The 27,436-nt window shown below is 44.2% G+C and overlaps 2 protein-coding genes and 1 long non-coding RNA gene across 5 annotated transcripts; 2 read left to right on the top strand and 1 right to left on the bottom strand.

Moving 5' to 3' along the window:
- Positions 1–14: 14 nt before the first annotated feature.
- Positions 15–21,264, bottom strand: vars2 (valyl-tRNA synthetase 2, mitochondrial). 3 transcript variants are annotated; one of them, XM_085445498.1, is made up of 30 exons: positions 21,218–21,264; positions 19,932–20,168; positions 18,692–18,773; positions 17,982–18,082; positions 16,778–16,899; positions 16,638–16,704; positions 16,408–16,505; positions 16,244–16,325; positions 15,669–15,788; positions 15,114–15,222; positions 14,952–15,040; positions 14,470–14,560; positions 14,243–14,370; positions 14,061–14,164; positions 12,147–12,228; positions 11,965–12,041; positions 11,759–11,846; positions 11,434–11,527; positions 9,818–9,888; positions 9,621–9,746; positions 9,424–9,528; positions 9,002–9,070; positions 8,845–8,923; positions 8,336–8,466; positions 6,986–7,138; positions 6,453–6,704; positions 4,502–4,613; positions 3,116–3,318; positions 2,088–2,237; positions 15–347 (listed from the first exon to the last, which is right to left on the bottom strand). In XM_085445498.1, exons 2-30 carry the CDS (start codon positions 20,088–20,090, stop codon positions 270–272), a joined length of 3,222 nt encoding a protein of 1,073 aa, XP_085301624.1. In that variant the 5' UTR covers positions 20,091–20,168; positions 21,218–21,264; the 3' UTR covers positions 15–269. The 3 variants fall into 3 exon arrangements, with proteins under 3 accessions (XP_085301624.1, XP_085301626.1, XP_085301625.1); XM_085445500.1 differs by lacking the exon at positions 21,218–21,264 and adding an exon at positions 7,835–7,915 and having other exon boundaries at positions 19,932–20,291; XM_085445499.1 differs by lacking the exons at positions 15–347; positions 2,088–2,237; positions 4,502–4,613; positions 21,218–21,264 and having other exon boundaries at positions 3,183–3,318; positions 19,932–20,293.
- Positions 10,807–11,235, top strand: LOC146683839 (uncharacterized). Its single transcript, XR_014917401.1, has 2 exons — positions 10,807–11,117; positions 11,152–11,235. It is a non-coding gene; the product is annotated as an uncharacterized LOC146683839 (long non-coding RNA).
- Positions 20,537–27,325, top strand: ppp1r11 (protein phosphatase 1, regulatory (inhibitor) subunit 11). Its single transcript, XM_085445501.1, has 3 exons — positions 20,537–20,851; positions 22,064–22,172; positions 23,314–27,325. Exons 1-3 carry the CDS (start codon positions 20,774–20,776, stop codon positions 23,496–23,498), a joined length of 372 nt encoding a protein of 123 aa, XP_085301627.1. The 5' UTR covers positions 20,537–20,773; the 3' UTR covers positions 23,499–27,325.
- The last annotated feature ends 111 nt before the right edge of the window (positions 27,326–27,436 follow it).

The following is a 27,436-nucleotide window of genomic DNA, read 5'->3' as shown; positions in this document are numbered from 1 at the left end:
ATGAAAATGAAAAGTTGATCATAAAAATTATTTTAAAATCAGAGTTTTTAAAAGGCCAGAACAGAAGACAATATTTTTGGAATAAGAGCAACAGATCAAATGCAGATGCTTCCACTATGCTCAAAACACCTGGAGCCAGACAGGACTGCTATACAGTGTATAACTCCATTACATAATATAAAGTTCATATTTTTGACTATAATATTATAAATAATGAAACAGCAGCTTTTTTCCTACAGCAGTCCACACAGCTACTGCGAAGGCTTCAGTTACTCTGCTGTTTGCATCTCTTGCAGCAATTTCAGTTGATCCTCAACAGTTTTCAGTTCCTGCTCCAAAGCAGACACCTGCACACACAGAGTAGAACATATGAAAATACAGAGATGGATACAGTGCTAGTATGAACTCACAGAGTGAATGTTCTCTGCACAATGACACAACAACAACTGATGACACCATTAGCATTTACATGCGTTTCCTTGCTTTCACTGTGCAAAATCTCACAGGATTGCATAACGACAGCAGGAAGCCACATATTAGCTTAAGATGACTGTGCATTTTAAAATTGAGTGTGGCCTAGGCTTAGGAGGAGATCCACCGTGTACGTGTGGCGGGGTGCGGCTCAGTTGCAGGGGAGGGGTGGAGGAGTGGTGTAAGGGGAGGTTGACGTGCACCTGATCTCCATCAGTGAACCAGCCTCCCATGTAAGGATGGTGCCTGGACCGGAGGGGAGAGGTGTGTATGTCGGTGTGTGCAGAGCAGATGAATACCTGCTGGTGCTTTGTGAATGAGGAAAAACATCTAAGACATCAAAGGTACCAGAATGTGCAAAGCTGGTGTCCTCATTCTGTCACAGTGGTGCTGAAACCCAGCCGCAGCACGACAGAACCACAACCAGCCCAACCAACTGAGATGCTGGCCCAGATGATGGCTAAGATCATGGCTAGAGAGAGCAGAAGGAGCCAGCGGCAGTGTTTTACCACCAGCGGGAGAAGCTACGGGGCCAGTCTTAGTCCTGGACAAAAATACTGGAGAACCTGGGAGCTGCTTGGTTACCCGTTGAGGCCTGCATCGTAGAGCTGGTGGTACAGTTCATCGCGGGGCTTTCCGCAGAAGCCGCGGAGTGGGTCTGCACCACCCAACCAGTCTGGATGCGGCTGTTGGTTTGGCCGTGAACAACTTCTTCCACTTTCTCCCTTTGATTTACTGTTTGGGAGAAAGCTGTGGGAGGCGTTGGACAGGATTCAAGAAAACTGGTCTAAGCCCACACAAAAATTTAGATGTGTGTGAAGTTGGACGGCGGGAGGTACAGTAGGAACCACTTGGGGGGCAGGTGGATAAACGGCAGCCATCGCATCCTGCCCACGGCCTAAGACTGAAACAGAGCTGAGGCGGTTCTTGGGGCTGGCTGGGTACAACCGCCAGACTGACTGACCTCATCCAAAAGGGTACCCCAGATTGGTCTAATGGACGGAGCAGTGCCAGGCGGTGTTTATTGCAGGTAAAGAAGGGTCTCTGTGGGAAACCCCTGCTCTACACGCCTAGCCTTTTTCTACCTTTTGTTCTGCAGACTGATGGCTCAAAAAGGGGCTTGGGGGCTGTTTTGTCAGGGGGTGTGGCTCAGCTGCAGGGGGCAGGTGGAGCAGTTGGTTCATAGTGTGGTGTCATACGCACCTGATCTCCAACACCAAACCACGCCTCCCCTTTAAGGACGGTGCTGGGACAGGAGGGTGGAGGTGTATGCAGGGCAGCTGAACAGCAACAAATAAAAAGCACCAGAATGTGCAAAGCTGGTGTGTGGCTCCTCATTCTGCCACAGCAGGATTCGAGGTTTTTGAGTGGAAGAATGTACGTATATGTACGAGGTTTCATATAATCTCCTATTTTAAATTGTAATTTTTATTTATCAGCAAAATCTCAGCATCAGTCTTTGAAATGTTCAGTGCACCACTCTACAACCATCTGTTGGTTAGAGAGCGATAACAGCAGTGCCATTCCCTGAGCTTTGATTCTCTCTCTCCAAACCATGAAGCTGACTCAGATACAGTGAAGCAGTTACAAACAAAGCTGCTGCAGGTCTCCTTCACCTTACTGTCCATCTGCTCCCGGACATGAGAAGGAACCTTGGTGAGGTAGCTTGGAGACTGGACTCTGGCAAGGATTTGATCCAGCTTTGGGACGAGCCTGTCTCTGCGCTGAGAGAGCTGCACGATCTGTTTCTCAATGTTCATTCCACTCTGAGAGACACAACACAGTACGTTAGACATGACCAGCATCCTCATCACCACTGCAAAAACATCCAACAGGAACAGGATGGGATTCTCATCACAGTGCAAACATGACGTGAACAATGTGTGCTTCTCTGAAGAGTTATTAGATTTGCTTAAGCAAAGGTCACATGACATTTAATATTCGTCGATTACGTGCATTTATTTATACACTACTCTCATAAGGTCACAGCATTTCAATGGAGTTCAGGTCCACACTGTGACTGGGATATTGCAGCACCTTGACTGTGTTTGGGTACATTGTCCCGATGCACGACTCCAGTTTTGGCTGTGGGACAGATGCCCTCACCTCTGACTCGTCTGTGTACAGAGGAGCTCGTGGTCTTCAGTGGCTTCACCTGAAAGCGCTGCTGATGATCTAAGAAGCTTGGAGAGAAAAACGACTGGACTTCTCTAAGTTTCTTGAAGACGTTTCACCTGTCGTCTGAGAAGCTTCTTCAGCTCTAAGGCCAAAGGTGGCGGCTCCCAGATATTAATATTATAATCTGTACTGTGTAAGAGGGTAGTTGACCCACTACTGATCATGTGCCTATTCACACAAGATGTTTATCTCCTTGGCTCATGGTGTTCGTGCCAGCAAACTGCCAAAACTGCACACTTGGCGATGATCAACCAATCAAGTTATTAGCGTAACCTGACTGCTCCTTACTTATTAAACCCTGCGCATTACAGATTGGGTTCATATCCTAGAGTAAATAATTTCATTCGCAGTATGTCAGATGATAATCCCAATGCTGAAAGACTAAACTGTCAGTCAGTCCAACACACAAAGTTAATTCATTAACAATGAAGTTCATTGCTTCATGCAGAAGAAGCCCGATACGTACTTGAACGTGAAGATGTAGCTGACATGTGTGGTCCACCACACCAACGAGGCTTGTTTTGGGTGGAGAAGTGGAGTGTACAGACGGGGGGATACTGCCTCTGTCAGAACAGCAGATGTGAAGGTCGGAGATTCGGCTTAAAGTGCTAATCGCTGACCCGAAGCGAAGGAGGACCTCGGCCTGGCTGGGCGAACACACTGCCCACACTGAAACCATCGAGATTTAAAGAAATTAAAGCATGAAATCATTTTTGTTCTTTTCTTAAAGAATAAAGGTCCTGCCACAGCTGAGTGTGGCTCTCAAGGAGCTTTCAGAGTTTTGGCTACTTTGTTACACATATTCAGGCCAGTGCTCATACCTGACCATTTTCAAAGGAATGTTTTATGTTTGTTTGTTGAACCTCTGAATAATTCACGCATTTAAAAAAAAAAAAAAAGAGAGAAAAGTGAAGAACCAGTGTTGTGTCTACACATAACAGGCAACTTAGCAAAGAACCAATTTTAAGTGAAGCCTTTGGCACTTTGTTACAAGTGTCAAAAACACAGTTTGTTCCCATTTTTGAATACCAAGAAAAATACCAAAGATACCAGTTTGACAAGCATTAAATGGTATTTTTACACAAACAAGACGATTCCAAAAAAGCTGTAAGTTAAAAATTTGGCATATATTAGTATGCAAAACATACTGCACTAGCAAAGAGCTGAAACAAAACCTGAACAATCAGCTATTTACTGGTCCATCTACTGTCAGAAATGGTCCCAGTGGAAGTGCAGCTGTCAAGAAGCCGTTCTTAATGAAGCCGAGAAAAAACAAACTGAGGCATGAAAATTATGCAAGACGTGCACTGATGATCAAAACGTGTCTGATGGAGAGAAATCCAAATCTGAAACTTTTGGTTCAAATCATTGAATTGTTCAGAGCACATCAGAACAGTGCGTGTCTAGCCTCCTCAGATCCCAAAGCAGTGTGGGATCATCCTGACAGATAACAGAACAAGAGGCAGAAATATCCAAGGAAAAATTCTGAATGTCCTCCAAGAAGCCTGGAGAACTATTCCTGAAGATACTTTTAAGGAGAGCTGTCTCAGAGAGCTCAGGCTGTGAAGAATAAAGCTGGTCCTATGGGAAAACGGGAAATGGGTGCAGCGATTTTTTTTAAATATCTGCAAACCTTTAACTTCTGTGCTGTATCTCCATAAAGTCAGAGTTTGTGCAATATTAAAAAGAAAAAACGCTGCACCCATTTTCCTGGCAAAAAGTGAAGAAATCGCGGGTGACTCAAGACTTTTGCATAGTAATAAAACGTAACTTTGTTGCTATATTTGCTTTCAAGCATTTGCCAGTGGAAGAGTCGGTGTGATAATGGTTATGCCTTCTTGTGCTGACTTACTGTCAGGTTTTGCTTTGGTTATGCCACACTGTGCTCGTAAAGAACGGGCCACTCGGATCACTTCCTGTACCAGCAGGAAATCTCTTTCCTCTTCGGCAAAATGCCAGTGTGCCTGTGAGAATGGAAAGGACCGGGAGGTTAGAGAACTAACACATCAGCTGAAGTCCACGGACAGTGTTGTAAAGAGTCTTTTAATAACTCTGGGACAGTTTTCAGTCCTGGACTAAGAAAGCATCTCAGTGTCCAGGTTAGTGTGGAGAAAACCCTCGGTAAAAAGTAAAAGTTTAGAAGCTTGTTATTCTGGCTGGATCATGTGACCTTCGTTATGCCACAGTAGAGCATTTTCTCTCTTTTATCACCACGCATTCACTTGCAGCTGCTGGATGTTACCAAGTTTGCACCTTCTCTTTCCCCGGTTTGTGCTTCCTCCTCTTTGGCTCTTTCTCTCTGCAGGCACGTCTGACTCCACTGAGTTGCGTTTGCTCGTCCCACAAATAGGTTTTTTCATCTTTTCTTTTTCAGGTCATGTTGTAGGACTGTCTTGGTTGACACGCCTCTGCAACATTCACTCTCCTCAGGCTTTGGGAAGGCCTGTGCCAGGGTACTGGAGGTGTGAGTCTGTCTTTTCATTGTGGTTGTGGATTGCTGGACCAACTCTTCCTCCTCGCATGGATATTCGAGGTTTCATGGGAGTTTGCCGAACTAGTTTACATGTGCTTTGTGGATTTGGAGAAGGCATTCAACCGCATCCCTCTGGGTATCCTGTGGGGAATTGCAGGGGAATACGTTGTATTGGGCTTATCCAGGCTCTGTACAAGTGTTGCTAGAGCTTGGTCCACATTGTTGGTAAAATATCAGATTTATTCTTTCTGTTCATCATTTTTATTTGCTGAATTTTTCTTCTCAGAGTTTGCAGCTGAAATTGAAGCAGCTTGGCTGAAAATTAGCTACAAGTCCAAGACCACGGTCCTTAGAGAAGGGCGGAGTGCTCACTGTGACGATTTAAGTAAGGAGAGCAGGAGTGACAGTGCACTCTGAACTGGTCTGTTGTATTGTGGTGACACACTCACATTCAGAAAGAGCCAACTGTGAAAGCAAAGGTGTTGCTGGTCCGTCTACATTCATACCCTCACCTATGATCAGGAGCTTTGGGTAATGACCAAAATAATGAGATGAGAGCAATCCTGGGTTCAGCCTTAAGGAGAGGGTGAGGATCTTGGTGAGGGGCTCAGAGTCGAGCTGCTCCTCTTCCAAATCCAAAAGAGCCAGATGAAGTATTTGGCCACACCAGGCTTGGGTGTTCTGGGAGGAGGCTCAGTAGCTGATTAGATTAGTGCCAGTAGAGGGATGGACAGACATTTAAACCTTCAGGAGTAATTACTGGTGAACTCTCTCTTTCCCAAACGTTCAGAGAGTTTATTTCCTGCTATCAATATAAGATCATCTAATCTATGTTATTGTGGAGAGTTGATCTTACAGCCTCAAGATTATGGCTGTTGTCAGCTGGACCTTATTTACTGTCCCTCAGTCTGTGGGCGTACAAACTGGGCAGTGTGATCAATATTATCTGCTTCTCCAGTGATATCTGTCACTGAAATATTATTAAAATCTTGAATTACACTATAATTACAGTAAATGTCTCTGGGTGAAGCTCACCTAATAAGCAACAACAGTCGTGTTCTGTTTCCTTCTGCTTGCTGTGAGTTTTAGTGTCTCAAGTTTGCCTGAACATGTTTGAATCCGTCTCTGCTCGTCATCTCTGACAGGAGAGGTTTCTGCCAAGCTGGTACTTGGTTTACTCTGACTGGAATAACTTGAGATTGGTAGAAATTTGGAATTTTCCTAAATCCAGATATCAATGCACATTAGCAGGGTTGTTTTTAGCGTTATTTAAGACAAGAAGGTGCTTTCCTGGGGGCTACAAACACTTGAAAACCTCAGAAAGCCCTACCAACTGAGCGGAGCGGGGGTACGGCTGTAAACACAGGCTGGTTTGTGCAGCAGCTTCGGGTGCAAACGGCTGAAGTCTCTGCCACAGCTCCTCAGTGATGAACGGCATGAAGGGGGAGAGCAGGGCCAAGGACACAGACACACAGTGATAGAGAACAGCGATGGCCGCCTGCCTCGCGTCACCACTGTGCTCTGCGTCGGTTGTGAGGACGACTTCCTGGTCCTGCTGGGTCAGCAGAGGCTTTATATACTCCTGCAAATACACACAGAGCAAAGTGACAGCAGCTCATTCAGTGCTGGGCTAACTGCTGGCTTAGCGCTAACACTTTAGTCTTAATTAGGTTAATCTCTTTGCATTAAGCTTTGAGCCTCCACGTTTCCATGGAGAAACCAGATAAATATATCACCTTCTCTCTCTTTTTTTTTTTAGACAGAGCAGTAAGAAGATCAGTGGAGATACAAAGGAAACCCTCTTATCTGGTCTGTTGGGATGATCAAAGTCTACGCATGTCCTGGGACAGTTGTGCTCCTCACCATGTAAATATCACACAGGCTGTGGACCCAGAAGGAGTACAGGGCAGACGTGACGCTGTGGAGCTCATAAGCTTCAAAGGCCTGCTCACACTGCCCAACCGTGCTGTGTAGTCTGGAGCAGATCCAGCGGTCCATGCTGCTCAGAGGAGCTGTCTGCAGAGGCAAACACTGTGAACGAGGCGCTTCCAGTGTACACAGTCAAGTTTATGATGCCAGATTAGAAGAAGATGATAAAAGTAAACATTTTTCAGATGTCTTTTCCTCCACGCTGTCAAACAGTGTGTGAAACAGGCACAAACACACAAGATTTCCCACACCTCAAACCTCTGAGAGACGGCACAGCTGTTTGTAAAGTGGGAGTGGGGAGTCAGCGTGTCGTGCTCAGACTACGTCCACACTCGCCCGGATAGATTTGAAAACGGCGTTTTTGTCTGAAAACACTCGTTTTCAGCCGTTTTCACAGTTGTGCGTCCACATTGAAACGGCCCAAAACGCTTACGTGCAGTCCTGCGCAAAAACGAGTGAGAACTAAAGAATTTGAAGAAAAGCTATCTGATATTCATCTTTTTTTAGGGCTGTCAAAATTGAGAGCAATCAAAACAACTGCTGTATAATGCCCTCCGCTATCTTTGTTGAATTGGTCACATGACTGCATCACATGACCAACATGCGTCATCGTTTTCGAGTGTCCACACTGCGCCGCGTCTCAGTGTGGACGGGAGGCCAAACCGTAGAGAAAACTGAGTTTTCAAAGGCATTAGTGTGGACGTAGCCTCAGTGTCCACGCCGTTAAAACAAAGCTGTCATGATGCATTTTGATATTTGAGAAGAACTGTAGTTCATTTTAACCTGGTGTATTTCTCTTGGTGTGCATGTTTGGTCCCTGTGTTGTGAAGAACAACAACGAGTTTCCTCCAGCTTTGGATCCGACTCAACGAAAAAAAACCAAAAAAAGATCTTTTAGGATCAGCAGATAGATAATTGAGTCAGAGAGCTCCATGGTAACTGGTCAGCTGACCTGATCACTCTGTGCGAGGCAGCCAGTGTTGTTGTATTAGTCTGCTTCTATGTTTTGACAGGACCGTGGAGACGCCCAGGACTCTGTGTTTATGAGGGACAAACTTCTTTCCCTTGCTATAGAGAACCTCTGACAGCCTTTGTACAAAAACACTTTCCTCTCTTTTTACACTTGTGTTACATTCAACACAGCTCAGTGCTCATACTCTGATATGTAGGCTCAGTCCTTCAAAAAACAAAACGCCACACACACACACAGCCTTTTTCAAACAACAACAAGTCTATAAGGTAAGAAGAAGCGTTCCAAATCGTCTGACATCGTTCTTGCTGTACCTTTGCTATAGTTTCCAGTGTTGCTCCGTTCTCACTCAGCACTCCCAATGTGAACCTTAAGGTCTGCCACATCTTATTACAGAAGTGTCTGCAGCTCAGAACCTGAGCGACAGACAGACTGATGTCTTCTCCTGACAACAGGCAAAAGTGAAAACATTACACACAGTAAAAAGACAAAGCAGCAGCCCACCGGTCTAACATGGATCACTTGTTTGATTGTTCTGCTCCCCAGCAGTTAGTTACAAGTTAGGAACCTCTGACTGTGATGAAAGATGAGATGTTATCACCCTGATAACATCTCATAAGCTACTTGAAGGTACCCGAGATGGTTTTAACCTTCTGTGTTGTAATGACGGCTGGCTTTTATGTGAAACAGGGATCAATAATATGTTATGCAGTCACTTTTAACTCTAGTGAACATATGCATCACATCTTCTTTCCTGTGACGCTGTCTTCCACATTCATTCGCTCTGACAAATTGCTTCCCGTCAGAGGAGGGACTCACTCACCCTGCATTTTGTGAGAGCAAAGGGCAAAGCGCAGAGCATCAGTCCCACACTCTGGGATCCCCGCGGGGAAGTCCTTCCTCTGTGGGGAAGCAGATGTAGCAGACAGATAAGAGTGGGAATAAAGAGAAAGAACGAGTCGGGAGGGAGGGGAGCTGACCTGTGCTTCCATTGCAACCAGCTGCTCCCTCGGATCCAGGTTCCCCTCCTTCACTTTTCCTTGAAGTCTCTAAGAGGACGGAGGAAACCACATCGTTTAAGGTGAAGAGCAGACGGCTGTGCCACGGTGACAGCTGTACTGCTTACAACTCTGCTATGCATCTTCTCAGCAACTCAGAGGCTGTGAGACAAAATAAAAATGCAATCTTTCGCCAGCTGTTGTTAGCTCTCTACACTGCGCTGTAGCAGTAAAGACAAATCAATAACTGCTTTTCTTTAAGACGTCTAGAATGAGCAAATTTCCTTAAAATAGAGCGTAACAACAAAACAGACGCTAACATGATGTTTCTGACACTAGTTTAAAGATGCCGGGGCTCTTCACTGAGTGAGACGGATGTCAGACAGTCATTACGGCCTTTTTACCTCCAAAGAGACTCCGTGTATAACGTCTAAGGGGTCGATGACATTTCCCAGAGATTTACTCATTTTTCTGCCATATTTATCTCTCACTAGTGAATGAAACAGGACCTAAGAGACAGGAAGGAAACGGGATGAGAGACAAAAATAAAATAACAGGATATGCTGAGGCTGTAGTCCATTTTCTCATTATTATAAGTAACCTGTTTAAAGGGTAGCTGCCCGGTCAGCTCTGTTCCAAGCATCACCATCCTGGCAACCCAGAAAAAGATGAGGTCACTGCCCGTCTCCAGGACAGAGTTAGGGTAAAACTGCTGCAGGTCAGCGGTCTGTGGAAAGAGTGGGTGGGTTAGGGATGAGGGTTGCTTCTTTTTACATTCAGTCAGAGGAAGTCCAGTACCTGATCTGGCCAGCCAAGCATGGCAAAGGGAAAGAGCGCAGAGGAAAACCATGTATCCAAGACATCTGGGTCTGAAACAGGGAACAATGTAGCTGAATTCTGACACACCTCACATCCTTTCAGTTTATCTCAACATCAACAGTCCAGCTCAGTAAACCACTAACTGGACCCATTACCATTTTTGTCACACGTTTCAGATCATCAAACAGTTTTATATTAGACAAAAATAAGTAAACTTAAAAAAAGACTGTTTTTAAATTTATACAGGAGAAAAAGCTATCCAAACCCAGCTGTTCAACTAAGAAAGGCAGACAAAGTGAAGTAAGCCAGAAGATGTCAAAAACCAGCACACTGAGATCCAACCACTGACATCTGTGACTCCGACACGAGTACAGAGGCATTTACCATCAGTCATCCACACATGGAGAAAGCAGTGCGAACCTTCACAGGAGCGACCAGTCTGACAAAATTACTCAGAGTGCACCGACGACTCATCCGGGAGGTCACAGAAGAAGCTAGAACATCAAAAGAAGACCTCGGTCGTCTCAGTTAAGGTCAGAGCTCGCGATTCAACAACCTGAATGAGAGCAAACATGGCCTCCACGGGAGAGTTCGAGGAGGAAACCACTGCTGACAAGAACAGGAAGGGTCGCCTCACAAAAACACCCTCAATGTAGCCGACTTGAAATAATTCTACAAAGAAGACTGGCTCAGTGTGAACGACTCATTAGCAACACAACACTCAAGTTCCTACAGCGAGGGTGGCAGCAGGCGTTTGGAGTCTGAAGCCTGCTGGTTATCTTAGCCTGACATAAAACCTGCTTCACAACCTGAAACGTGTGACAGACATGCACCAAAAAACCTACCAAACTATCAAGTAGGCAACTAATACTTTTACACAGCAGTGTGTAATAATCATGAACATGTTCAGACCCGTCTCATTAGATCAGCGAATCCTTATCCTCGTCATTTAGCCGGCAGTAGCACAGTCATATTAGTGGTTTACAGAAAAAACAACAGCAACAAATAACTAGAAAAAGTTGCATTTCCTGCAAAAATGCAGCGTAAATGGCATGTAGTGGAATCTGAAAACAGCAGAAGGAGAACTGTCTGCTGAAAAGAGGTGAAGAAGCTGAAATTTGTGTTGAAAAGAGTTTAAAAAATTGAAGTGTTAACTGAAGCTTCTTATGTCATAAGCGGGATTCGAACCCGGGCCTCTCGCTCGGAGAACAGCTGCTCATCTCACTGAGCTAAAACACGGCTCGGCCCGGCAAACCAAACTGGTGATCACACTGATAATGTGGTCCCATCCAGCAAAATGGGCCAAAAAAAAGGTGTAAAAAGCTTAATATCTCAAAAAGTACAAGAGTTATGAGCACCAAAAGATATATCACGCTTCAGCAGAAAGAGCAGAACAATTTAAAGTTTGATTGGTGAAAATCGGCTGAAAACTGAGGGACTAGTTCAGCAGCAAAAAATTGATAAATTTTAGAATAATAATAAAGTTTAAAGAGAAACAGGAACACAATAGTGTGAACGCCTCACGGCATTCACACAATAAGGTAACAATGTGTAGATACAGCAGCAGGTTAAAGGTCAGGAGGGAGGTGAGTCACCCCGAGTCAATGTGACGGCATCTGGCTTCAATCCATATTTGACAGCAGCTCTCTGACGGGCCTCGTCCTCGCTGCGTCCCCAAACCCACTGCTCCTGCACGCACACACACACACACACACACACACACACACACACACACACACACACACACACACACACACTGCAGACTGGAACAGACTGACACTGGTGTACAATGTAGGGATTATCAGATAATTCACAAAATAATCTACAAACTCTGTGCAGTCCTTTTGGTTCCTCTGCATGAAACTGTCAATCACAGGCGACACAAGCGTGCTGTTTTTGGAAGTTTTCCCACACACTAACCTCTTGTTGTCCCTCATAACTCGGAAGCATCACTTTGTAGGCAGGGATCTGATGACCCCACCAGAGCTGCCTGGATATGCACCAGTCACTGCACAGCAAACAGAGGCACATTGTTCACAACCCACATGTTCTGTGACAAGAGCTGCATTATTGTGAGAGTGGTGTCATTTCACACATGTCACTGACGACACACGCTGCCACACAACCTGATGTTGGACAGCCAGTTCTTCCACGTCTTTGTGTAGTACTCAGGAATGATTTCCAGCCGTCTTTCCTCGACAGCCTGACCGGGAAAGACCACACCTCCGTGACGATAGTGACCCGGGAACTTTTTCACAAATTTTACTTTTGAAAGCAAGTCATGGAATCGATACAGCTGTAAACTGACCTGCACAGCTTTTTTTGCCATTACATCACACCGGACAAACCATTGGTTTCTTAGAAGAGGTTCAATGATGTCTCCTGAGCGGCTAAAACAGAGAGGAGAGTGGAAAAAAGAATCAGGAAAGAGAAACCACAAAGAAGAACATCTGCAAATGAGCAGGAAAAATAAATAATAATCAGGCCCCATCTCATCTTAATGACCTTGTAGGACCATATCACCCTATTAGAGCACTTGGCTCTCGCTCTGCAGGCCTACTTGTTGTTCCTAGAGTATTTAAAAGTAGAATGGGAGGCAGAGCCTTCAGTTTTCAGGCCCCTCTTCTGTGGAACCAGCTTCCAGTTTGGATTCAGGAGACAGACACTATCTCTACTTTCAAGATCAGGCTTCAAACTTTCCTTTTTGCTAAAGCATATAGTTAGGGCTGGACCAGGTGACCCTGAATCCTCCCTTAGTTATGCTGCAATAGACGTAGGCTGCCGGGGATTCCCATGATGCATTTCCAGTCACCTTTCTCACTCACTATGTGTTAACAGACTCTCTGCATTGAATCATATCTGTTATTAACCTCTGTCTCTCTTCCACAGCATGTCTTTTATCCTGTCTTCCTTCTCTCACCCCAACCAATCGCAGCAGATGGCCCCGCCCCTCCCTGAGCCTGGTTCTGTCGGAGGTTTCTTCCTGTTAAAAGGGAGTTTTTCCTTCCCACTGTCGCCAAAGTGCTGCTCATAGGGGGTCATATGATTGTTGGGTTTTTCTCTGCATGTAGTATTGTAGGGTCGACCTTACCATATAAAAACACCTTGAGGCGACTGTATAAATAAAACTGAAGACTTTGTACATGGAAACAAGCGAAGCATTCAAAAATCTGGTGATGGATATAAAGTAAAGAGGCAGACAGCTGTGCTCTTCACTTGTTTAAACAATTAAACAATTTATTCTGAAGAGGACTGAATGTTTTTCTTGGCTGATCGAGCAAAGCTATAGACAGGTGACAAATTAAAGGAAAGAAAGGCATAAAAAGAACTACTTCAGTGCGCATTGGCATTATTTCAAGTCATGGGAAAGCTGTGGAAGCGCTCCTTTAAAAAAATTAAACAAATTCTCTGATTTGGTGTTTTGATGATGGTGATGAAGAGTAGTGGCTATTATACTGGTCCAAAATCCCTGATAGGCGAGATCTGGAGACTATATTGACAAGAGGTGGGACCTTCAGGCCTCGAGGGCCGGCATCCTGCAGGTTTTAGATCTCACCCTGGGTCAACACACCTGAATCACACGATTAGTTCATTAGCAGGCCTCTGGAGAACTGCAGGACATGTTGAGGAGGTCATTTAAATCAGCCGAGTTGGATCAAGGACACATCTCAACCTGCAGGACACGAGGCCTGGAGTTGGACACCCCTGATGTAGACCATTACAATTTCTACTGTTTACTCTGCATCAAGTCCTGCAGTGCCCCCTGCTGTCCTATGGATGAATTAACTGTGATCATAAGGTTCTCATATAGACAGCTTTGTACTGATTTGGGGTCCGGGACCACGTGAGAGACTGAGGGCTAATAAGCTTCATATAAAGAGATCAGGATATATTCGTGCGCCCCTCACAGCAGTCCCAGCTTCTCATGTGGCTTTGTGGGAAATTAATTACCGACCTCTGCTCCGAGGGGACAAGTGGAGCTAACCCACGACGGCAAAATTCCCCAAAAGCAAAACCGAGCCCTCTGAGCTGGTCACTGCGAGGGATCAAGCATTCAGGCTTTCCCTTTAATCGATGCACCGACACAAAAACCAGTTCAAACTCTGTACTATGGTGTCAGCTGGCACAAAACGCTCTAATGAAAAGACTCTGCACACAACACGGTCCATCCAGTTCCTTTAGAGCAAACACTCAGACGTTGAGCGTGCATGCGCTGCTGTACCTGCAGACGGGTAAACTCATGGCATGAGCTTTTCTTCCTCTGAACAGTCTTTTCTCAACCAGAGCATCCACAACCAGCTGTCTGGCATCAAAACGCTTCACTCCCTTCACAAAGAAAAAGAACAGTGAAACCCAAAGACACACAACAAACTCACACACGTATACAAACAGGTAACACAGCACCTCCAGCCACTGTCCACAGGACCCTGTCATCGTCCCATCGCCAGCAATCACAGTCAGGCGTGGAAGTGAGTGTCTCTGTGAGAGGACAAAGTCTGTGTGGTCATGAGCAGGAGTCACCTTCACTGCACCTGCAAAAGACAAACAGGAAGTGGGCGGATACCACGGGTCAGAGGGCTGAACACATCCACAGGAACAGTGTCACGTCAGGTGTCAGGTGTGGTCGTCACCAGTTCCAAGCTCCACGTCCACCATAGAATCAGTGATGATGGGTAACAGTCTGTCGGTGAAAGGATGTCTGCAGTGCTTCCCATGAACAGTCTGGAAGAAGCAAAGACACGCTCCGTTAAACAAGCGTCACGCTGCTCACGTGGTATCCACTCTTCCAGCCTGCAGTTCATCCATTTGGCCTCCAGGCTTCCTGATGCTGTAGTGCAGGGGTGTCCAACCCCAGGCCTCGAGGGCCGGCGTCCTGCAGGTTTAGATCTCACCCTGGGTCAACACACCTGAATCACACGATTAGTTCATTAGCAGGCCTCTGGAGACCTTCAGGACATGTTGGGGAGGTCATTTAAATCAGTCGTCGTGTTTTCAGCTCACTGATGTTACAACACACTGAGCGGTGTAGGAGATCTGTACTGTTTATTGTCCTGAAATATTGTCAAACACTCCCACTGAGACACTCCCAGAGTATCTAACATAAACAACTGGCCTGGTATCGAGGATCATCAGGGTGAACAGCTATGGCCACGTCTCCCAGCATAGTCTCTGGACGGGTGGTGGACACCACCACCTCGGTGTCTAAAATACAGAGAAGAGGATCAATGTACAAAACACAGGACACACCATGTCCCAGGATGGTCCCGACACGCACCGTGGCCTTCTACGGGGTACGCAAAGCTCAGCATCGATCCAAACTCCACCTTGTGTTCATAGCCAGGAACAGACAACATGGTCCGGCCGGAGAGCTCCTTCGAGTCCACCTGATGATGAGTTCAAGTGATATTATATCAGAGGCACACTCTGCTCTGTAGCTCATCTAAAAAGCGTACAGCGAGTGCTCATGTGAGCTCCACATTATCAGACTGTAGCATTAGACATGCAAACACATGCTGAAGGTTTTATTGTTCACGTGGAGGCAAAGAGCAGGTTTGGTACCGTTTTCAGCACACACATGGTCTCTGAGTTCTTCCCATAACCTTTAGTTTTAGATATGACATTAACGTCCATGTGCTAACGAACAAGCAAAGTCAAACCTTGTACACGTTCTTATATAAAAAAGCCACTTATATACAAGTTGTTAATCAATCTGAAAGCTGTCTGGACCCCTGGATACGAGTAACTTTAGGTTGGGGAGAAGACACATTACTGTCTCTATTATTCTGTCCACTTGTTGCATTTGCTATCCATTTATGTAAAGCTGTCTCACCTCTATGTCAGAGATGGCAGATTCCAGGGCACAGCTCCAGCTGACCAAACCCTCTGAGCGATAAATTAGACCAGAGTCACACAGTCGGACAAACGCTGCAGTTACAGCTCTGCTAAAACCCTGAAATCAAATCACAAAAGCAGGATAAACAGTTGAAGGTGCTTTGCCCCATTCACCACTGCAGCTTTACAGCTCAGCTTCAGTGTTTCACTCTGCAATTCTTACGGCACTTTCATTTTCCTGGAGAGGCCACAGGATGGTGCGATTTCTCGTTTAGACGAGCCTGCGTGTGCTGTGGTGAGGAGGCAGAGATGGCTACAAATAAATAAATCTGCCTTACTGGAAACAGGGACGCTGGGAATGACTTATCATCTCTACCCATCGTGTGTATGTGCTTACATCGCACCACAGTTTCATATTCGTCTCTCTTTGTACCGCTGCTGCAGTTATTTGTACAGTTTCATAAATCAGCTCGTTAGGATGGTTGAGATCATCTTTCTGGGATGGTTTCATACGTAAAACTCCATCAACACGTTGAATCGCAGAGTAAGGAACATGTGTGACTCCACTCTTACTGGGTCCATGGTGAAACAGGCTCTGCTCCAGTCCAGAGAAGCTCCAAGCTTCCTCAGCTGGTGGTAGATCTCGTCTCCTTTCCTGCAACAGAGGCTCAAAACTCAGCAAACACCGTGCAGGCCACACAGCAGATGTGCTCAGAAGTCCAGATGTGAAGACTCACTCATTCTTCCACTTCCACACCTCCTCCAGAAACTCGTCCCTCGTAAAGTCTCGTCTGTGCTTCCCTGTTTGCCTCAGCAGTCTCCTCTCCACCACCGTCTAAAACACGAGCACATCGACACTCTCAGCACTGAGCATGTGCCACAATCATGATACAAATGTGTTTCCATATTTTGATGTTACTCTGAGGGACACCTGAGAACATGTGAGCCAAACCGTCATCACGCGTACCTGCGTTGCGATACCTGCATGGTCACATCCAGGCACCCACAGCACTCTGCAGCCCTGCATCCGTCTCCTGATGGATACAAACCATCAACACGTGAGCTCAGAGAACAAAGACAACATGCTGCTCTGCTGTTGATAGTTACCATCGAACCAGCGCATCCTCTACAGCTACTGTCAGAGCGTGGCCCAGGTGCAGAGTACCAGTCACGTTTGGTGGAGGAATACACAGAGAGAAGGTCCGATCCCCAGCGTGGGGCAGCCGTTCCTGAGAGCAGGAAGGGAAACACGTTACTGGCGTGCATGTGTGCACACTCGCTCTACAGAACAACTTTTTCCTTTGCTGTAATCAAATATCTCGTAGTGCTGTTGCTCGTGCTTTAGTAACGTATACTTTGTAATTATTGAAAATATTGACTTGACTTCTAAGGATTAAAAAAACATGTTCAGATTCAAATGAAACTGAACATTAAGGTGGACCTTTGAGACTGAGTGAAGTCTCTTTTGCTCCTCGTCGTGCCACCTTTACCTGGATAACTTGAATACAATCAGATCACTCTGACCAAATCTGAGGTGGTCAGGCTTGCAGTGTGATCACATCTCAGGAAGACGCACTTTTCTGTTTTCACAATCACAATGATCCTCTGAAGGCCCAGAAAAATGCACAACAGATTTATTTTCCCAAATAGATCGTTATGGCTTTTACCACATGATTGTCATATTTTATTCGACCTTTATTATTATTATTTATTTATTTTAAGTTATTGCAATTAGAACGGACAGGACTGAGGGACGGGAAAGATGAGGGACAGAGAAGTTGGGGAGAAGAGGAGGAAAAACTCGAGATGAAGAGGGAGGGAGAAAAAAACCCACTGAAAATCTGCTTCATCACCTGCCGAGAGAAAAACAAAAACAACACAGGAGGACATCACAGCAACCTGCCTTCTCCTGTCAAAGGAACAGAAGAAGCAAAGCAATATTTTTTCTACAATAAAAATAATTATTGTAGAAAAAACAAACTGCTTTACAGCAAATAAAGAGCGCACTGCTGGCAGGACAAGGTCAGAAAGGACATAAAGGTCACTTTGGACGCCTGAAAATATGACCAAAGTAGAAGTAACTGTCTGTGACAAATACAAATGTATGTTTTCTGATCAGTGCTCTCAAACAGTTCATCCATTTTCTGCATCACTAAATAAAAAGTATTTATTTGCTATTATTAGCATTAGTATTAAAGCTTAGCTGATTAACCACTTACTCAGTTTGTTTCATAGAAACTGCAAAAAAACTGCATTAAAGTGAATTCATTTTAACTGCAACAGTAATGATTTAACAAGTTCACATGTTTACATGTTGCTCAGGACTGAAGAATCCCTCTTTCTCCCACCACTGATACCAGCTGGACTCCACATACTCTGGACTGTAACACGATGGGAACGGTAAGCTAGTGTCTGCAGGGAAAAAGAAGAAGGACTTTCAGAGCCTGTGAGGAGAAGAGACAGCCGAGCCAGCAGAGGTTACAGGAATCAAATTCAAATCAAATTCAAGTTTTATTTGTCACGTACACAGTCATACACAGTACGATATGCAGTGAAATGCTTGGACAACTGCTCGTGACCTAAAGAAAACAAAAAAGGAAAAGGCTATGAATAAGATAGGAAATAAATATGAAAAATTAAAAAGGGTAAATTTAACTAGGAAGGAATAAAATATAAATTAAGGTTAAAAATGAAATAACTGTACAACACAAATTAGAATGAAGGGTAAATTTAACTGGGAAAGAATAAGATAAAATATATAAATTAAAGTTGAAAATAAAATAACTGTACAACAAAATACACAATATAGAACTATATAAGAATGTATGAAGGAATCTAAATATAAATAAATATACACACAATAACAGCAGCTGTACAAGTATTAACCGGAAATGAAGAATATAGTGACCAGTGTTGTGCAAAACCAAAGTCCAGAAAGTCCAGTGTGTGTGTAAGAACCATATGTGTGGGTCAGTACTGTGTGGTGGTGTGATTGAGAGACCGTATCGAAAGGAGAGTCACCTTTCTTTGCCCCAGGAGGTGTAGGAGCAGTGTAAGCAATCTTCTGCTTCTCACTCCACTTTACTGCTTTACCTTCAGCACTCTGCAAACAGAAACATCAGAGCGTGTCTGACTGGCAGCTTCAGCTATCGTATCTCTCATAACTATATTTATGACATCACGGAGTGCATTAGCACAGCACTGAACAAGTCACAAGTCAACACGGTTGAAACACAACAGTGTGTAAAGTAATTGTCCCCTAAACCCAATAACTGGTAGTGCTACCCTCAAGACGTCCAATCGAGTGTTTGAGTTAACAGCCAAGGACTCTTTCACATCACTGTGGAGGAATTTTAGCCCACTCTGCTTTGCATGATTGTTTCCATTCAGACACATTGGACAGATTTTCCAGCACAAGCAGCCACTGATTTCACACATGGCTGTGCAGGTTTGAATAACTTTAATAAATGAAAGCATCATTTAAAGACATAAAGACCTGGATGGCCGCTAACTTTCTGCTTCTTAATTCAGATCAAACTGAGGTTATTGTACTCGGCCCTGAAAATCTTAGAAATATGGTATCTAAGCAGATTCTTACTCTGGATGGCATTACCTTGGCCTCCAGTAACGCTGTGAGGAACCTTGGAGTCATTTTTGACCAGGACATGTCCTTCAATGCACATATTAAACAAATATGTAAGACTGCGTTCTTCCATTTGTGCAACATCTCTAAAGTTAGAAATATCCTGTCTCAGAGTGACGCTGAAAAACTAGTTCATGCATTTATTACTTCCAGGCTGGACGACTGTAATTCATTATTATCAGGAAGTCCTAAAAACTCCCTGAAAAGCCTTCAGCTGATCCAAAATGCTGCAGCAAGAGTCCTGACAGGGACTAGAAAGAGAGAGCAGGTTTCTCCTGTTTTGGCTTCCTGTTAAATCCAGAATTAAAATCCTGCTCCTCACATACAAGGTCTTAAATAATCAGGCCCCATCTTATCTTAATGACCTTGTAGTACCATATCACCCTATTAGAGCACTTCGCTCTCGCTCTGCAGGCCTACTTGTTGTTCCTAGAGTATTTAAAAGTAGAATGGGAGGGAGAGGTAACTAATGAGTGCAGCATTAAACTATTACATTATTATTATCGATACAACGATGCCAGTATATCTGTAAAAATACACACAAACGCACTAGTACTCTTTCCTTGGGGGATTTGGCAGAGAGCTTTAGCCTTAGTGCTTTGCCTCCCTCTAACTTACACCATGCTGACTCGATAGGATGCCCTCCTCCCGCACTCGTCTGCGCCTCTGCTTCTCGGCGTGGGGTCGAAGTTTGTTTGTGTGAGAAGCTTTAGGTGGGGTGCTGGAACAGAGTCTGGCTGCCCTCCTCAGACTCGGACCAGGACCTGTCCTCCACATCCTCGGTAACTTTACACGCTAGAATGCCCACGCATGCCAGCCACAGCCGTGTAACGTCACTACTTTGTCCCTGCCAACCTGAGGAGAGACGTTTGTATGGAAGCTTTACACAAAATTAAATCCGTGACAAAACGATGTTCCAGTATGGTTTGGTGCTGTTTGTTGACGGGATATTATATCTTCACGGACAACAGGAAACGCACTTGGTCCGTCTGGAAATATCTTCCCCACAGCGTTTCAAGTTAAAGCTAAGAGGAACCGGAACATCCTTCCCGAGTTTAAAAATAAAATAAATTGTGGAAACAGAGTTTTCTATCCAGTTAACTATCTAAACCATTTAAATTCCACACATAATATAATGATGTAGCCCAGCGACTACTGTCATGTGATTATTTTTTGTGGGTGATGATGGTTCCCATAGCTGATAGTTGTAACGAGGAGCCGTACGTTTCCGTTCCGACCCTGGCTAACGCGTTTTGTGCTTTGACTGTAGCCACCGCTGTCCCACACCTCGTAACTGTGGGTTGACATTTTTCCATTCAGTGCGATTTTTGGAGTTAAAGAGCGGAAGGTTAGTCGGTTAGCTGTCGACTAACGCGGTGTCGCTCATTGTTGACGCTCTGCTTCGTTTCTTTTGGATCTTTAAGCTAGTTAACGGTAGCGTTAGCAAAGCAGCTGCAGGGATGGCGGAGGTTCCAGGAACATCCAGTGAGACCATAACGGAGACCGTTCAGACGAGCACGCCGCCGCCGCCCCAGCAGGTAAACGATGGACAGCTGTTCCTGAGACAGTTGGACCGCTCTGGCAGCCAGTGACAGTGTACATTAAAGATACAGCGTTTATGTTATTACGGGGGAAGCGTCGTGAGGCCTGATATGTTAGTTACGTTAGGCTTATTTAAATGACAGGGCTGCTAGTAGCGCGGTAGCATTAGGGAAAGCCGATAGCGGGCTAAGTGCTGAATAGCTCCGCGTTGCTGTGTGAAAGTTAAACAGCTTTCAATTAACAACCCGAATCTGTAGTATTGTTGCATAATGTCTAAAGCAGCAGGAGCATCCGGTTTACATGTTAAATACACTCTGTTCAAATCATATTTCAAGTTGTCCTGCTCAGATAAACAGTCAGACCTCCATTAACTGAAATCCCCATAGTCGGTTAGAATGGGTTTAGATGCAGCGCAGACAGGCCCATCTGCAGGCACCACGGGGCAAAGGGATGGTCTCTGCTAGCATACATGCCCGGTAACCCCAGCTTTGTGTCATTTCTGAGGCAGGTGCTCTTTAATAGTTTGTTATTAACCCCTCCCAACCCTCACGGCTTGACTTTTTTTAAAATTTGTTGCGCATTTTTTATTTCTTTTTAAATATGTGCATAGTCATGTTTGACTTTTAAATAAGAAGAAGTCTTAAAGGATATTAAGAGGCATACTCGTGTTTGGCTACAACATACTTTGTGTATCATTTTACACAAATCTTCGTAGTCCTACTGATGCAGACTGTTTACTGCAGATGTTGTCATAATTAGAAGTATTTCAATAGTTGCAATTTATTCCTTATATTGTCAGAATTTGCCTAACTGATGGTCATGGTACATAGACTGGTTCTTATATAGACGCTTCTGCTCTGAGCATTCAAAGCACTTTCCACAACTTAGCCAATTAGCACTTGTATCTGTCTAACATCCATACACATTTAGAGTGTGATACATCAGAGGAATAAGTCCTTGGGGTTAGTATCTGCAGCAGACAGGGATCAAACCACCAACCCTCTGATTAGTAGGTGACCTGCTCCATCACCTGAGCAAGGACATGTTTTACTTTTCAGAGAGCAGGAAACAATAGCATGCCCATGACGCCATAGAGACAACAAGAAGGTCCTACAAATGATAGATGTCATTGAGTGTGACTGCAGGATTCACAGTTCACACTGTGGTTTGTTTGCGATGTCTCACAGTAGACCTCTTACATGTTACAGGAGGGAAGAAGCTTGACAATCAAGTTGAGGAAGAGGAAGACTGAGAAGAAGGTAGAGTGGTCCAGTGACACTGTCGACAACGAGCATTTGGGAAGAAGGTCTTCAAAGTGTGAGTTTATCTTTCTCCGTAGCACACAGGCTGAGAAATGTAATTAAGCATTTCAAATATGTCTGCCACCAGTTTTCAGTGTTTTGCTCTGTCACATTTTAGGAGGAACAAATGCAAACGTATTGGATGCACTTTTTCTTTTACTGTTTAGGTTCAGTGCCAAAACTTGCACTGTGGTATATTTTATGTTTCACAGTGGGGTTGTTGTTATCAGTGGGATTTTCTGTGGGCGTCCAGTGGCTCGTCTGTTGGGATTCTGCAGAATATGAAATAATTGAAAGTCATCATAAAACAATTAAAACTAAATCACAAAAACAACACAGCTGATATTTTACTCTTATGCTGAGTGTGGAACAATGGAATATTTGGCACCGGGCTGCAGAGTCAGTCCTGAAAAAGCTGTTTCATGAAGTTTGTCCTGGAAAGAAACTCGATTTGGACGTTTTCCTCTGAACTGTGTGGTTTTATTATCAGGAAAGAAAGCAAGAAAAAGAAAAACCAGTTTGAAATGACAACAAAGTACACTGGCTATGCTGCCCAGCACCGTTAGTACTGCCGCGCTGCACCCCTGCTTTCCATATGATTCTTTTTATTTATTTATTTTTGTATCATTAATTTCCCCTCAGCATGGTTGAAACTGTGTGTCCACAGCAGAGACTGTACTCAGTCAAATGATGCACACTTATTTATAAAGCCTGGACCATATACACCTGCGCACCACGAGTGACTGTACAGTACACGTGGTTTTCCTGTTTAACTGCAGTATATGACACGCATGAAGTAATTACAACAAGTAGTAGCTGTACCGAACGTGCTTCAGCGTGTCACGGTGCATTGCATCTCATTACTTTCCCCATGACATAATCGAGGCTCAGCTAATTAATTTTAATAGCCTTAATCTTTCTCAGTACCGTGCACATGTGTAACATGCACTAAAATGCAGCTAAAGCCCTGAGTAGACCACGGACTCCTGCCTCAGCATCCGCCTTCTGCACACTTACTACATCAAAGACACAGTATGTGTTTAATCACACGCTCCTGCAGTTACTGTTTCTGAAGTGAAAGTATTTTTAATTTTGAAATGACGAACTTGGAGCTTCATGTGAGCCTGTGGCATCATGAGCTGCTTGTTGTGTTTCAGGCTGCTGCATTTACGAGAAGCCCCGACAGTTTGGAGAATCTTCCTCCGAGAGCGAGGGAGACGACGACGACGAAGGCTGCGGCAGCGCTCACTGTATCTTGGGCCACGGCAGGAGAGGCCATGGACAGACGGGGGGTGGGGGGACTACAGTACCCCCAAACTCTGGGGGGTCGCACTCACACTAACAAAAAGCAGGGCTGATTGTGTGGTCTGAGGGCTCTTTGGCGCCACGACAATGACACATTAAAAACAAACAAACTGCACTCTTGTTTTAGTTTAGTTTCATCACTGAGGTTCAGGCCTGACAACCGGGCTTCAGCCCGAGTCTGAAAGTCCCAGCTGCTGCCGCACGACGGCAGCCTCTGTGCTGCTGCTCCTCTCGGGGAAAGTCATGGCCACGTCACGGGCTCGTGGAAAATACTTTGCCGACCTCAAAGCGTGTTTGCTATTGTGCCAACTTAAATATGAAGCATAGACTGGCAACACGTTCAAATTGTGATTCTAACTGAAATCAAATGACAGTTTCAGCGTTTTTCCAATCAGCTCCACTCGGTGTGCATGACATCACTGCTCAGCCTTATCTGCCGACCTAACACACTAGGAAAATAAGCTCTGAGCTTTGAACTTTATTCTTTCCTTTGTTTGGTTTTATTGAGTTGTGCTGGCAGGTTGGGCTCCTTTATGGTCATCATCTAGGTGATGCGCATCAACCCCATGATGTGGAGGTTTGAAAGGATTATTTAGAAAAGAAAAATAAAACTTGTAAAATCGATTTTCCTTTTTCCAGAAAAGTTATGTCTGCAGATTCCACAGTGCACCCAGAAGAGCTTCACAGCTCTATAACAGTCGCATTACTTCCTGTTACTTCGTAGAACTTTAAATCTTTCCAAAAGTAGTCATTAGTAGCAATGTGATTGGTTCTGAATACATCAGAGGAGTGCTGACTCTCCCCAGCAGCATGTGGGACTTTCTGACTGCAAGGCATCAGTTTGGAAAAGGTGACAGCAGAAAGAGGCCATTAAATGCTGTCTGCTCGCAGAGTTAAATGTATATAATACAGCATATTGTTTTTTTAAAATGTAGTTTTCTAATTTATTTGCTGCTCTTAATTCTGAACTCGTCCATATTTGACATGTACCTGAGCCCAGCGGGTTAAATACTGGACATTTAGATTAGCTTCATATTTGTCTTTTCTGAGCTGTTCACCAGATTTACAGCGAATGCTGAACATATGAGCCAAGGCTCTGAATATAGTTTGGTTCACTGAGGTGGGCTTGTGTGAGCTGCTTTTCTATATCTTCACTGTATGGAGAGAAATTTGCTTCTGTGTACAATACGATCCACAAGCGTAAACTAACATTTACAAATGTGTACAATAATTTGTGTGCAACTTTTCAGGGGCACCACAGACAAATATGAAGCGATCTGACCACATGAAAACCATTTTACAAATGCGTATACCCAGACCTGAATAAATACGATTATTTATGCACAGTTTATTAAGTTCAGCTTTACGAATCCAATAATTTTACTTTTCAAAAACCTTTGTGTGTACAAATGTCTACACGTAACATCTCTCTCACTCATTTAAAAACATTACATATGTGTGGAATCGCCTGATGTGCACAGATCACCTCGCACGCCAACGTGGGGTTTTGAGACGAATTTAGCCGTGCCAGCTTGGCACAGATCCACAAATATGAGATGCACCAAGCTCCCAGTGTAAAACTGCTTCAAGTGTAGACCTGCGTGTCTTTTTCTAAATAAACAGAACAGCTCATTCAGTTCTGTTCAGTTTTATTTACACAGCCCCAAATCACAACAACAGTCGCCTCAAGGTTCTTTATATGGTAAGGTCGACCCTACAATACTACATGCAGAGAAAAACCCAACAATCATATGACCCCCTGTGAGCAGCACTTTGGCGACAGTGGGAAGGAAAAACTCCCTTTTAACAGGAAGAAACCTCCAGCAGAACCAGGCTCAGGGAGGGGCGGGGCCATCCGCTGTGATTGGTTGATGTGAGAGAAGGAAGACAGGATAAAGACATGCTGTGGAAGAGAGACAGAGGTTAATAACAGGTATGATCCAATGCAGAGAGGTCTGTTAACACATAGTGAGTGAGGTAGAAACACCCAGTGCATCATGGGAATCCCCCGGCAGCCTACACCTATTGCAGCATAACTAAGGGAGGATCCAGGGTCACCTGGTCCAGCCCTAACTATATGCTTTAGCAAAAAGGAAAGTTTGAAGCCTAATCTTGAAAGTAGAGATAGTGTCTGTCTCCTGAATCCAAACTGGAAGCTGGTTCCACAGAAGAGGGGCCTGAAAACTGAAGGCTCTGCCTCCCATTCTACTTTTAAATACTCTAGGAACAACAAGTAAGCCTGCAGAGCGAGAGCGAAGTGCTCTAATAGGGTGATATGGTACTACAAGGTCATTAAGATGAGATGGGGCCTGATTATTTAAGACCTTGTATGTGAGGAGCAGGATTTTGAATTCTGGATTTAACAGGAAGCCAATGAAGGGAAGCCGATGCAGGCTTACCCCACATGGGCATGCGATGTGATCTGTGTGTATCAGTGAGAGAAATGTTACGTGTAGTTTTTGACACACACAGAAAGGTTTTTGAAAGGTGGGATTATAGGATTTGTGAAGCTGATCTTAATGAACTGTGTGTAAATGATCAGAATGTATTCAGGTTCTGATGCATGAATTTTTAGAATAGTTTTACATGTGGTCAGATTGCTTGTATTTGTGTGTGGATTGAAGTGTGTGCTAATGAAAAGTTGCACACAAATTACTGCACAGATTTGTAAGTGTTAGTTTTCTCTTGTGGATCATATTGTACACATTGGCAACCCTTATCAGGTAAATCTCTCTCCATATCATTAGGCTATGGAAGGCATGCTCACAATAACACAAACTAACTAATAGAGGCAGCAGATACGAATTAGTGTATCCCATTCAAATGGACCCATATTCAAAAGTATTTTGCAGGATTAGTGCCTTTCTGTAAAGTGTTCCCCATAATCAGTACCACCTTTTACTGTATTAGGAAGTAGCTCTACAAAAACAAAGTGAGGGAAAAATAAAGTCAAACATTTAGATTATTGAAATATAGTAAATAAACACAGTTTAATCATGAGTACATACGCATGCTAAAATGTTTCAATTTACATACAAAACTGCTTTAAATGAGTTTCTAACTACTGTTGTATAACTAGAGTTTGCAGATTAGTCACACAAGTCCATCTTGTTTTGTGTCGATGATTTTTATCAGAGACTTTGGCAGTGAGCTGGTTATAAATACAAATATTAACTAAGCTTATATATTTCAGAATTTACTGATTATAGGCTTGTTTTCTTTTTAAAAAACCTTTAATGTCATTGGGAGTCACTTTCAAAATCGGTATTGTTTTAGCTAGTTGGATTCTTGAAGACAGTTTCATGTGTGATGAGGATGTTAATGTTGGATGAACTGAAGTAAGCTGATTTGGTCAGGATCATGTAAGCCTGGATTAGTCAGACTAGATCTGAAGAATGGAGACCTGGAGGAGATACACGGTCGCCTTACTTCAAAACTTTAGCTCTCCGCCTCTTATTTACAATCACTCTGTATTCTGACCAAAGCTCATTAACTCAGAAGGAGGAGGCGGGGTCTGTTTTACCTTTAAACACTTTCATGGGTTTAGTTTTGTTTGGTTGTTTAAATCCTTCGTGTCCACTGGATAAAACCAGTCTGCCCACTTGAGATTTGAGTACAACTGCTTTTTCATTTTTCTTTTCCTTTGGTAGGCGTGGCGTTCACAGGCTCAGCAGTGGTTGTGAGCAGCAGCATGGAAAAGTAAGAAGTTGTGTGTGTGCACTGATTCACTACAGTGTTCACGTTCCTGAGCTGCATGTCAGCCAGAAAACAAAGCCTCGGTGAGGGCGAGGGGTGTTTGTGCTTTTCCTGCTGTGCTCGCTGGTTTCCTCGCTGTGAGGTAAATAAAGACAGAGCTTTACATGATTTGAGGTTCGTTGCTGACCAGAGTGTACACATGTAACTGCCTAACGTGGCACAGAGAACGGGGGTGAAGCTGCGTGACTACTGGCCCAGGCTTATTTTTCTGACGTCTCT

Source organism: Copadichromis virginalis, linkage group LG22 (assembly GCF_057382275.1).
Source record: "Copadichromis virginalis isolate Kocher_CV1m ecotype Utaka linkage group LG22, C_Virginalis_male_GT1.1, whole genome shotgun sequence".
Classification (NCBI taxonomy): domain Eukaryota; kingdom Metazoa; phylum Chordata; class Actinopteri; order Cichliformes; family Cichlidae; genus Copadichromis; species Copadichromis virginalis.
The sequence above is the reverse complement of the archived record's forward strand: the minus strand, read 5'-3'. Positions and strand labels throughout refer to the sequence as shown.